The sequence below is a fragment of the Camelus bactrianus genome, chromosome 5 (assembly GCF_048773025.1).
Source record: "Camelus bactrianus isolate YW-2024 breed Bactrian camel chromosome 5, ASM4877302v1, whole genome shotgun sequence".
Classification (NCBI taxonomy): domain Eukaryota; kingdom Metazoa; phylum Chordata; class Mammalia; order Artiodactyla; family Camelidae; genus Camelus; species Camelus bactrianus.
In genome coordinates, this window is record NC_133543.1 from 67,677,266 (window position 1) to 67,690,083 (window position 12,818).

The following is a 12,818-nucleotide window of genomic DNA, read 5'->3' on the forward strand; positions in this document are numbered from 1 at the left end:
TATTCCATGGCATTGCAAGTGTTCTTTCCATGTCAAAAATATTTATGAGCTGGCAAGACAGAAACAAATTTCAACAGGGTTGCAAAACAATAAATTGGGGAAAAAAAATCCTCTCAAAGAATTGCTGTCCAGAATGGTTTCATAGTACAACTTCTTTATTTTTTACTAATTCTGGAAGGAACAAAGGAAGGAAGGAAAGAAGGAAGGGTGGGAGGGAAACATTTCATAGCTCAAATACTTTGTGTTAAATTCTTTTTTCGCCCTAGCACTGTCTCCACCAACGAACCTGCACCTGGAGGCAAACCCCGACACTGGAGTGCTCACTGTCTCCTGGGAGAGGAGTACCACCCCAGGTAAGCCTGAAGTGTGTCAGAGGGCAAGTATACGCACTGCCTTTCCAAGACAAAGTTTAGAAACTGTATTCCTATCAGAGAATGATAGGATCAAAAGTATAAGTACCTTGCTCTCCATAAAAAATACAGGAGTACATGAGTGTACATCTAAGAGTTACATGTAGGGTGTTTTACTGCACGTTTGTTTAAGTCACAAGAAAGACAACAAGGCAGAGTGTTATTGAGCTACAGGGAACCATGAGGGCTGAGGAAGAGCATTCTGGGAAGTGTCTTTTGCTCAGTGGCATTCAAAATTGCCATGCAAATGCCAAACAAAGTTATACTATCTAATTTTCCTTTTGTGAGTTATCATAGATTCTAACTTTATTGTTCAGTACACTTAGATATTTCACAAATATTTTGTCATAAGTTGCACTACAAAAATCTAAGGGTGAATAAAGGTAGAAATGACTCCCATTTTACAGAATTAGAAAACTGAGGCAGAAAAAACTGACCTACCCACAGTCACCAATTTTAAGTGTGACAGAACTGGGATTGTACTTGTGTGTTCAGACTCATTCTCACACCCATCATGTATTGGATCTTAACGGCTAGTTTGTTTTACTGATACTCAGTGCTGAGAAATTTGGCTAAACAGCATTCCGTGACTATTTTTAATGCTTTGAATAAAATTTTTATCTAAACTTTTTGTTTACACATATTAAAAAATATCTATAAAATCCTAAAATGTTTTAAGATACCTATAGCAATATTCAGGAATCATGGTGTACCAGGGCAATGTCAAGAGAAATTTTAGATATTCCTGATCTTTGTGAAAGTCTCTTTAAATGAGAAATGGTAACTAAAACAGTTAATATGGTTACAAGGGGGGAATCACTAGTGAGATATCAGGATACTCATTATTGAGAAAATTCTAAATGAAACAAAAACAGAAATTCAAACTGATATTGATTATATCTGTGACTGATATACTTATTAATTAGAGGACTATATTTAGTTTATTTGTTCACTGTTTCTGTTTTTATTCTGACTTTAAAAAAAAAAACAATTCTTACCTTTGCTTGGGCACACAGCTAAGACAATTATCTCTAAATCTGATCAATATGTGTAGTCACATCCAATAAAGTGAGCTGAAAGTATCCTTTTTAATCCTGCTCTGAAGTAAAGTGATTTTGGTGACATTTTCATTATCTTTGGAAACATCATTTAAGCCAAAATGACACTATTTCCAGCTAAATTACTCTACATTTGAAACTTGCAAGTTGGCAAGTTTCATGCTTGTCAGAAGCTGGATGGTTAATATTTAGTCTTAATGGACGGCCTAGCCTGTCCATCGGGATGGTCACTAGCAAGTGTAATGACCCAGACATTTATTTCCCATCCAGTTGGATTTCCTTGTATAGACCACTCTAGTGTTCACCCTGTTCCTAATGACAAAGTATACCATCATTTTCTTGCTCTTTAGTAAGTTTAACTTAAATATACTTTTTCATTTTACTTTTAGTCTGCCCCTGTGACTCTCAGGTTATCATTGGTTTTTGTTTTTGCTTTTGTAATTTATATGTCTCTCTACTCCCCCTCAACCCCCTTACTGCCTGATTTCTGTGACTCCTGAAGACTTTAACAGTTAATATTCATTCTCTAGAATAAGTAGAGACACTTTTGTTTTTCATTGTTTCTCCTTTCCTTTCTCCCTTCCTGTGAATCCCATAGGTTCAGACCTTGTAAATTAGGAGAGCCCATTCTGGGGAATGTGCCTTAAGGGTGAAAGCCTTTCCTTACCAAGCAGGTAAAATAGAATATTCTTCAGCTGCCCTGCAAATGCTCCATTAAGGAAAAGCAGGGTAGAGTGGTAGAAGGAGCATGCAATTTGGAGACAGAAAAAACCTTTGGTAATCATTTTTCTTTTCCAAGATACTCTTTAAACTGAGAATGTTAATACCTGCCTCCAAGGGTTGCTATAAGCACTGAATGACAATAGGTAGAGTCTTCAGTATGTAAATGCTGGTCCTTTCCCCATTCCCCTTCAAGGATTCATCCTTGCAGATTAGTTTAATAGGCTCTGGGTTGCAAAAGTTCTGTGCAGTAACTTCCTCCTTTCTGTTTTCTCCAGACATCACTGGTTATAGAATTACCACCACACCTACAAACGGCCAGCAGGGATATTCTTTGGAAGAAGTGGTCCACGCAGATCAGAGTTCATGTACTTTTGAAAACCTGAGTCCTGGCCTGGAGTACAATGTCAGTGTTTACACAGTCAAAGATGACAAGGAAAGTGTCCCTATCTCTGATACCATCATCCCAGGTAATGGAAAAATAAGCTGTTATCCTCAGAGTGGCAGTTGCAGTAAGAGTGGGGATTAACATCTTAATCCCTGGATGGTTGAGTGTGTCAAAAATGTTTGGGATTTAATTCTGACTTCCCATCCACATGCTCCAAAACCATGAAGGTCAAAGCAACTATTTGGACAAATGCTTGCTGTTAACACTGCTTGACTGTCTGTGCTTCACTGGGATGTTCTTTGTTGCGATGGGTATGTAATGGAGTGGCAACCATGGCATTAACTCTGTCCGCTCACATGGAAATATTACTAAAACGATGTCATGTGTCTGTACTCAGTACTGACAGGCAAAAAGTAATATGGTAAATGCATCCCATCAGTACATTGGTGCCTGATCTTACAGTCTCCATACCTGGGCACTGAAATAGCACTTGGCTGACACGTTCAGTTCTTCATCTTGCCATTTTGGATCATTCCTTTTTGCTGTTGAAGGAAAAACAAAGAAAGGTCACACCTTTGGGGTGTTCTTTCTTATGGACTGAATGACAACATTAAAAAGACCTATCTAGGGATAGGTTTGTTGTTTGTCCAAAATTGAATTATGACTGAATGAAAGCATTGGACATTGTGTTCTTCTTTGCACTATTTGGTAGAATGCTTTTACTAATGCTAATTAAATTACTGATTACAAATTGAACAAAATATTGGCAGTGGCCTTGGACTCAGGCCTGTCTTTCACCTGAATATGCTTTTGAATGGCACATTTTATACCATACATTCATAATGCATTCTCATTATGGTCATGATGTTATAATGAGTTTTTGTATGGGAAAAAAAGAAAAACTCATCAATCAATTTTTTTAACCCTCTTCATGCAAGCTTTCTTTTTCTACTAAAAATTTTTAGATTTTTTAAACACTACTGATACTATAGATATTATGTCTAGGTTCTAAGAATGGTTTTGACATCCAGAATAGGACTATATTTTTTAGAACCTAAGAGGTTCAAACTTTACTGTCTGGGGGATTTTCAAAAAACAAACCAAAAAAAAAAAAATCTCTAAAGGAGTATTATAACCTGTTTTATCCTCCCAGGGAAGCAAATTATTCATGATGCTTAAAAAGTCTTTTCAGATAATTTGGAACAGATTGCATATTACCATCATTGCTTTAACACCACCAATTTTACCACTAGTAACGTGATGTACACTGCTTTATTTTTTCCTCTTTTTTGCCTCTGTTTTCCTTTTGCCCTCCTTTGCTTTGTAACTCAATAGAGGTGCCCCAACTCACTGACCTAAGCCTTGTTGATATAACCGATTCAAGCATCGGCCTGAGGTGGACCCCGCTAAACTCTTCCACCATTATTGGGTACCGCATCACAGTAGTTGCGGCAGGAGAAGGTATCCCTATTTTTGAAGATTTTGTGGACTCCTCAGTAGGATACTACACAGTTACAGGGCTGGAGCCGGGCATTGACTATGACATCAGCGTTATCACTCTCATTAATGGCGGAGAGAGTGCCCCTACTACACTGACACAACAAACGGGTGAATTTTGAAAACTTCTGTGTTTGAGACATGGATGATGGTGTTGCATGCTGCCACCAGTCACTCTGGTTAAACGTGGATGTTTCAAGGGAAAAGCCAGCAATTTGCCAAAGATTAAGAGAGGGTGGATCAAGGGGTAAGGATGGAACACCTATGCTAATCTGATTGGATAAAGACAAATGCAGTCGTCTTAAGTACACTTTCATCAAGCCACAAATAGGTATAAAGCTAGAGAAATGTAGATATCTGGTCTATCAAATACAAAACGGCAAAAGTTGCTTGAATTTGCAGACCTAGCATTTTTTTTTTAAACTAACATTAATACCAAATTGTATCAGGAGCACCAGTTAATAAGAAATGTACTTCCAAAATGTACCATTATACCCTCCCTTCTACTCTGACAAACTCTGCCATCCTCCTTCTTAACTGTTTAAAAAACGATTGCAATTTAGGATAGAGTGGAAGGAGGTTGTTTTGTGGGAGGAGAAAAAGAAACTTTGGAACATTCTAAGTTTCATTGACGTGGTGAGGTCAAAGAACTCCTCTTTAACCACAGTCTGGGGACCAGCATGCAACATTATAAAGGTTCTCTGCCCTGCATGGTAAGAAACATGCTGAGAACCAATTTGCATGAAGCCTTTTCATTTGTAAGTAGAATTCACTGAATGGAATTGTAGCCATGCCAGTAGCTGTAGTCACTCCTGTCAGGGGGAAATTTAGGACCCTCTTGTCTTTTTGTCTGTGTGCATGTGTTTCTTTGGAAAGTATCGCTCTGTTTCTCTCTGCTGTGTGGCAACTTAAGCCTCTTCAGCCTGGGATCAAATAATCACCAGTGGTATTAATAATATACTTAAAATCAATGTCTTTGAAAGCGGCTTAAAATTATTCTTTAAAATATATTGACGGCAGAAAGGTTAAAGGGGCCTAAGAGCAGTACCGGGTGTAGTGTTTCATTTTTAACCGTAGTTCACTATGATTTAGATTAGATTTAGCTTAGACTATTTGCATGATTATGACTCGTTTTCTTTATGCATGAAATCCTGGTTTTACTTTTCTAGCTCTTCTTATTTGCTTTAATTCTTAAATTATATTAACTTAGTCTTCTTTCTTATTTGAAACCAGCTGTTCCTCCTCCCACTGACCTGCGGTTTACCAATGTTGGTCCCGACACCATGCGTGTCACCTGGGCCCCACCTCCATCCATCGAACTGACCAACCTCCTGGTGCGCTACTCGCCTGTGAAAAATGAGGAGGATGTGGCAGAGCTGTCCATCTCCCCTTCAGACAACGCGGTGGTCTTAACAAGTAAGTGCTTGAGTGCATGTGCCCAGTAAATGCTAAGCTAGCACACAAGCAAAGAATTCCATGTTCTCAGGTAGGAGCAACAAAGATTAAGACAGTCACAACAGAACCGCAGGCTGAACTCCGAATCTAACGTTCAGTTCTGTAAATTGTGAAAGGTATCATGTTTGTTGTTATTTTAATATATCTTTGATATCTACAGCTTTTAAAAAATCAAAGTGGAAAAACACCAACAGTGAAGTTCAAAGACTTTAGACAGGTTCTGCTTCCAAATAAGTATGTGCAATTAAATGTATGTCAAGAGAAATTATGTGACTAAATCTAAACATTTAGTGAGAGAAAAAAATGGGGATTGAAAATAGTGTCCCCACATCTTTTTTTCTTCTCCTTTTTTTTTTTTTTCTTGAAGTGTCAGCAGGTCATCTACTTGGCATTTGAAAACTTAGAAATAGTGACTGGTTACTCAGGGTAGATCAGGATTCTATTTTGAAGAAAGAGCCAGAAATTTAATTTGTACTTCAAAAAGAATCTGTGAGCAGGATTTCTCGGATGGCTGAGGATTCAGAAAACAACTGACATTAAAATAAACAATGACAACAATTTATGGAAATTGTTTCTTTCTAGTTCCTACCCTTTTGAAACTGATATCTTTTATTAAAGAAAGAGGCTGCAGCATGGTGCTGTGTTTCACATAAATTTTGCTTCTCATTATTTTCACCATAATAGTTAAATGCCCATGTAAGAATAGCAAGAGTTTCTCAGTTAGGGGAAAACAGCTCACATTTAGGTACACTATCAAATGACGGTCTGAAAACAGCCTCCATCTTTCAAACACGTTTTAGAGGATGAAATACAAACAAAGGCAATTCAGCATGACCGTAGTCTTGGATCCTCATTTTGTGGCTGAGGGCGAGAAATCCTTAGGTCTGCATATCAGTCGGGTTGTTGTTTCTGTTCTGGAGCATTCTGGAATCAGTCGTCACAGCGTTACCCAACACAGAAGGTCCTGCTTTAGGATCACTATCTGCCCCACCTTAGTCACAGACCTGTCTCATGTTGTTCATAAGATCTTATTCCAGATCCTACTCTGGATCTCAAGGTTTTACTTCCCTGAGAGAAGCCATTTTTACCCTATGTTACAGATAAAGCAGCTGAGGTCACCAATGACTAAATAGATTGCCCCCGGCCAAGCAGGAAGGAGAGTGGAGTCCCACCTCCTAGTCTGGTGCTTTTCCAAAACTTGCAGGAGCCCCTAAAGAAGGGGAGATGGCGTAGAGGGAAACGGGGTCTCATGAGTAGGAGTTTGAAGGTTAGAAACCTTATCCTGTACCTTTTTTGGTACCTCAGAGTGAGAGAAGAGGATACCCAGGAATGTGTATTCCATTCTTTTGAGTATTCTGTTCTTACTTTAATGGGGCAGAACGAATCACTCCCGATGACTATGACTCTTTTCCAGTAAAGAAAAACAGAACTACAAACTACAAACTGAAACAGCTACAGCAGAATTATAAACTACAAACTAAACTAGTTGTTAAGACCCACTGGTCTTGGCTCAGGTCAACTGCTGTGTGATCTTGGGCAAGTCTACCAAAGAAGATAACTTTTCTGGGCCTCAGTGTTCCCACTTCCAAAGTGGGGATAATTTTAAACCAGACTTTTGGAGGTAATGAGTATGTTCATGATCTTGAATGCAGCGATGGTTTTACAAGTGTATACGTTTGTTAAAACCTATTAAACTATACACTTTAAATATTGGCTGTTTGTTATATGGCAATAAAGCTGCTTTAACAAGTAGCAAACTACCTCCTAGGGTTATTGTGAGGAGTAAATGATAAGCCACAATGCCACAGTCATTACCACATGCCCTCAACAGTTAAGTGGATGATAGAGATATTACTGTGCTGCAGCCACTCCGTTTTATGTCAGATGCGGCTGAGTCACGCTCTCAGAGGTGGAATTGAGAGCAGGGCTTAGAGATGCTACAGGGCAAGGCGACCCTTCCTCATCACCTACTTACAACCCCTCTCCAGGTAGCAATGTTCGCTTGGGTGTCAATAGGCTATAGGACTGGACTCTTGGATATTTTATCAGTTGAAATAGTCCCAAGGGTATTTTGGCTTTTCATTCTTTCAAGCACATTTTGAAAATAATTCTCACTTGCCTCTTCAGATCTCCTGCCCGGCACAGAATATTTAGTCAGTGTCTCCAGTGTTTACGAGCAACACGAGAGCATTCCTCTTAGAGGGAGACAGAAAACGGGTAAGTCATGTAGGCCATATGCTTATCAGGTAGCTTCCACCTACCAATTTTAAAGAGCAAAATGCAGTGCTACTTCTAAAAACACATCCCCGTCTTTGTGGGAGTGGTGATGCTTGTTGCCTTGTTGCTACTTTTGATCACTGGTCTTAAAAATTAAGACACCTTATTCAACTATGATGCTGGCTTCCAGTCACTAAGATTATACTCTCTGCTTCCAGGAGGACTAAAAATAGTCCAGAAACTTTGTTGTCTATCTTAAAAAAAAACTCCCAAGAATAATATCTCATAATCTCTATTAATTAGAGATGGGAACAATCCTTCTCATTAGGCAGCTCTGTCCTGTGGCCAACCCAACACTGTCCCTGTCATCTGCATATTTTCCCTCCTTTACTTAGCCAACGAGTTTCTCTCTATTTTCCACTTGGTGAAAGAGTCATTAAAAGGAGGTAGAATAGACTCTCATAATATTATATCCCTTCTTAAACATGAGTGTTTCTATTAATTTTTCCCTTTCAAGAAAGTATAATTTAATATAGCCATTTATTTATTTCTTATAGTCCACTTGCTTCCAAAAAGAAGTTGTGGTAACTCAGTTTGATTTAAATATATTATTGAATAGAATATGTGAATGTTATAACTAAAATAAAAATTTGCTGGAAGTCCCAGAGAGGTTAAGTGATTTGAATTTGAGATAAACTTTAAATTCTTGCTAATTTTTCTTCAGTGCACTGAATTCTCAATTCATGAGGAATTACCCACACTGTAATTTGTCCAGGGTGATGTCTTATTTTAGTTTTAGAAAGTTTTTTGTTTGGCATCCTTACCCCCTGTTGACACAGCAACTCCTTCTTGAGGGTAGAAAGCTTCTGTTGAGAACCAAAGACTTAACTTGAGAGAAGGCAGATCTTGCCTTACTTTGAGAGATACACTTACAGGGTAGAAACGAGTACTTGAACACTGACGCATTTGAAAATATCAATTCCCAAAGTATCTCAAACATCTGTCTTCAAATGTGATGCATAAATCACTTGGATTACTTAGCAAAAGAAAAAAGAAAAAAATACTTGAGTTGGCCATTTTGAACGGACTCAGTTTATGATTTCGAAATTCATGTGTGGCTTCGAATCAGTGCGTCATAACCTGGGGTTCATGGCAATTCATTGTGTTAGTGGGAAAAGATGGAGACATTGGTTTTATGTTACTTTCCCTCCCAGTCTTCCTCACTTCCTAAATTGGTGCTGTCTTTTTTTTCCCCCTTTCTCTCTTTCTCCCCTGGGTGGGAAAAACAGGTCTCGATTCCCCAACTGGCATGGACTTTTCTGATATCACTGCCAACTCTTTCACTGTCCATTGGATGATTCCTCGAGCCCCCATTACTGGCTTCAAGATTCGCCATCATCCCGAGCACATGCCTGGAAGACCTCGAGAAGATCGAGTTCCCCCCTCTCGGAATTCCATCACCCTCACCAACCTCAACCCGGGCACAGAATACGTGGTCAGCATCATCGCTGTTAACGGCAGAGAGGAAAGTCCTCCCTTGGTAGGCCAACAATCAACAGGTAACTTGTTTTCTGATCTGCAAAGAAACTCAGAGGACTTTCCTATGCAGGCAATAGCTTCTGTGACATAGCTTTGGGTTGTCAGAGTCATCATCTTAAAAGAATTAGGTCATGGTTATGAGAATATATTAAAGAAGATGATTTCTTTATCCCAAGAAATTTCTCACCTAATTTAAGTATTTATGCATTTCTAAAAACTAAAGTTTTATTCAAAATGTAGAAAACACTGTTTCAAATTTCCCTTAAAAACAAAATTATTTTAATATAATAGTGCCATTGTTCTTAAGAGATAGATGCTCAAGTAATTAGGGGAGAAGTGTCATCCTGATATCTGTACTCTAGTCTTAAATGAATTAACAAAAATAGGGACAGGGAAATGTGGCAGATGTCACCAACTAGCAAGTACCTAAGGGAAAGAAATGGGTGTTTACTACATTATTTTATGAATTTTATGTTGTTTTAAAAATTTTCAAAATAAGAAGTTGACGGGAAAAAACTCTTCAATAAACTTGAAATAATCATCTTACCACGATTTTAATTGTCCCCTTACCTTGCATTATTCATAAATTTTAATTTGGCCAATTTTGTATAGTATTTACATGATAACATGGAAGAATCATAAAGGCAATGATCTGAAAAATGAACAAAAGGTGAATCTGGTCATCTTTGAAAGTTACGCATGTAAAAACTTTCCCATGTTTTTCTAGTTTCTGATGTTCCGAGGGACCTGGAAGTCATTGCTGCAACTCCCACTAGCCTGTTGATCAGCTGGGATGCTCCTGCTGTCACAGTGAGGTACTACAGGATCACCTATGGAGAAACAGGTGCGTTGGCGAAATGCTGCTTCCACTCTGATCAGGTACTCAGTTGTGGGTACCCTGAAAGCCCAGCAATAGATACATCATTAAAGAAACCGACAAGTCCATTTAGTGGAGCCTTGTCTTTCCTAAGACTACTTGGGAAATATGTATGATCTCACTGGTGGCAAAAATTCAGATAAAAAGTTATTTGTATAATACTAGAGGGGAAAAGCAGAGCTTGTAAAGTCACAAACATATTATCAATGGTAAAATGATAAGTAATTTGTATTTATCTTCCTCTTTTTTTTTTTTTTAATGGGGGTACTGGGGTTTGAACCCAGGACCTCATGCATGCTAATAAGCATGTGCTCTACCACTGAGCTATTACCCGCCCATTCTTCCTTTTACTTTCCTGTGTTTTCAAACTTTTGTTTACTATAAATACATTCCACTAGATTTGAAAAAGGAACACAATATATGCAATCCTGGGTTGAGGTCTTACCTCCTCTCCCCTTCTAATGTTAACCTGCCAACGTTAAAGCCGAAATGTTAAAATAGCATTAGCTGCAATTTTCTCCCAATTTCTACACACTCATCAAGGCTTACGACAGGCATAAATAAATATAACTTTCTGTTCAGGCTGTATTAATAGCACCTCTTTTAAAGGGCATAAGCAAAGGTGTGACTTGCTGCTCTCAATACATTAATTCAGTTACTCAGCAGTCCCCAGGTGCCTCTCAGCCCCTCACACTTTGAATTAACCCCTTTTCAAACAGGAGGAAATAGTCCTGTCCAGGAGTTCACTGTGCCAGGAAGCAAGTCTACAGCTACCATCAGTGGCCTTAAACCCGGAGTCGACTACACCATCACTGTTTATGCTGTCACTGGCCGTGGGGACAGCCCTGCAAGCAGCAAGCCCGTTTCCATTGATTACCGAACAGGTACTGACCCTTCCTCTGGGACAACTCAGGCTTATGTACTCACAGAGTTTTCACAATGATCTCCCAAAGTGTTTTCCTCCTTGTGGAACTGATTTTCTTTTTTAATAAGACAAGGCAGCAGCTACAGCTAACAGAGTTTTGAGCCAGAAACACAAGGAAGCACACCAAGGGCAGGGATTTTTGTCTGTTCTGTTAACGGATGTGTTCTATGGCATATATAAGAACAAGTATAAAAGATGTTCAGTAAATCTTTGTGAATGAATGAATGAAAGAATGAGCTGTTAAGGTAAGAAGACAAACATCTACTTGAAATGTAGTTTCTTTGTAAAGGAAGCAGCTGCCTTGGAAATAGGTAATGGTATCAAGATGCACATACTACCTGCCAAAAGCTGTCTCTGTGTTTCTGCAAGAGAAACCCCTGGGAGTCATTGACAGGAGTAAGAGATTATTCCACTGAACCAGAACTAGAGACAAAGACTTGTCCAGTCTTGTCCCCATAGAGTGGGGTTTCATTAGTTTCTCTTGTTTTTTATTTGTAGAAATTGACAAACCATCCCAGATGCAAGTGACTGATGTTCAGGACAACAGCATTAGTGTCAGGTGGCTGCCTTCGAGTTCCCCTGTTACTGGTTACCGAGTGACCACTACTCCTAAAAATGGCCCAGGACCATCGAAAACTAAAACTGCAGGTCCAGGTAAGAATAGCCAGCATCTCACATACATCAGGATACACAGAGTAAGACCATAATAAATAAATATACGCTTTTTAAAAATAAATGGCTCTGAGTACTATAGTTTCATATCATGTGTCAGAGTTTCCTCATTTGTGAATTTTGGGCTTACGGTTATTACCAACTCCCTCCGCAGCAGAATTTTTCTAATGAGTTCATTTCTGTTTTTACATGCATAGTTTTGTTTGATGGTGTGAACATCTTAAATTTTTAGATCCATCTTTGTGGTTTTGTTTATCATGCACACCGAGAAGAGAGAGATGGGCCTGACTTTTTAAGATCCTTTTAGCGCCTTGTTTTTGCTTTCGTATAAAATAATTGTGAAATTAGGACCCTAAGGCAGTATCTTAAAGTCCAGTTAATTTTCATTTTACAAATACAGCATCATTCGTTGTTAGTGGCATCACAGTTAATTTTAGAGCTTTTTCATTAGCAGGACTTCCCTCCAATATGGTCATTTGTATTAGCAATGAACACATTTGTCCAAGAGAAAATCCATGTGGGACTCCTCCATATTTTCATGACAATTCTGCAAATGAAAATTCTAGGCCACCACACATTTACTACCCAACTCTAAAAGCCACTGGGTTGATCTCCTAGTGAATGACATAGATGCTGCATTTGTTTTTCACTCCCTTTGCAGATCAAACAGAAATGACGATCGAAGGCTTGCAGCCCACAGTGGAGTACGTGGTTAGTGTCTACGCTCAGAATCGAAACGGAGAGAGCCAGCCTCTGGTTCAGACAGCGGTGACCAGTACGTAACCAGTGCCTGTTTTCCACTTTCAAAGTCAAATTTTGTTCTTAGGCGTCTGGATACCTAGTTTGTATCTCGAGCTGAGTCCTTTAAAACATCTTTCCTTCTCAGTGCCAAGCGATGAACACATAGGGAAAGAAGTTGTGGAACTACCAAAGTTAGTTGCTGTGCTTTGAATTTCTTTTGCTCAAATGGCCTCAGCAAAATCTTATTTGCCTGTAGCAAATCTACAAAATGTTTTGCTAGCACCTTCTTTTCTAAAACTGGATGGTAAAGTTGATTAAA

General features: G+C 38.8%; 1 protein-coding gene and 1 non-coding gene across 14 annotated transcripts in view; one reads left to right on the forward strand and one right to left on the reverse strand.

Moving 5' to 3' along the window:
* Positions 1-12,818, forward strand: part of FN1 (fibronectin 1) — a 64,643-nt gene that overhangs the window by 33,556 nt on the left and 18,269 nt on the right. For 7 of the 13 annotated variants that reach the window (XM_074364039.1, XM_045520378.2, XM_074364038.1 and 4 more), the window contains exons 23-32: positions 267-353; positions 2,467-2,658; positions 3,912-4,184; positions 5,307-5,489; positions 7,656-7,745; positions 9,035-9,304; positions 10,012-10,128; positions 10,881-11,045; positions 11,585-11,740; positions 12,420-12,533. In XM_074364039.1, the coding sequence (XP_074220140.1) occupies positions 267-353; positions 2,467-2,658; positions 3,912-4,184; positions 5,307-5,489; positions 7,656-7,745; positions 9,035-9,304; positions 10,012-10,128; positions 10,881-11,045; positions 11,585-11,740; positions 12,420-12,533 (1,647 nt within the window). The remainder of the gene's footprint in view (positions 1-266; positions 354-2,466; positions 2,659-3,911; positions 4,185-5,306; positions 5,490-7,655; positions 7,746-9,034; positions 9,305-10,011; positions 10,129-10,880; positions 11,046-11,584; positions 11,741-12,419; positions 12,534-12,818) is intronic. The other 6 variants (XM_074364043.1, XM_074364044.1, XM_074364045.1 and 3 more) reach the window with 1 other exon arrangement.
* On the reverse strand, positions 10,421-10,497 carry TRNAN-AUU (transfer RNA asparagine (anticodon AUU)). The gene is given in 2 exon segments: positions 10,421-10,456; positions 10,460-10,497. It is a non-coding gene; the product is annotated as a tRNA-Asn (tRNA).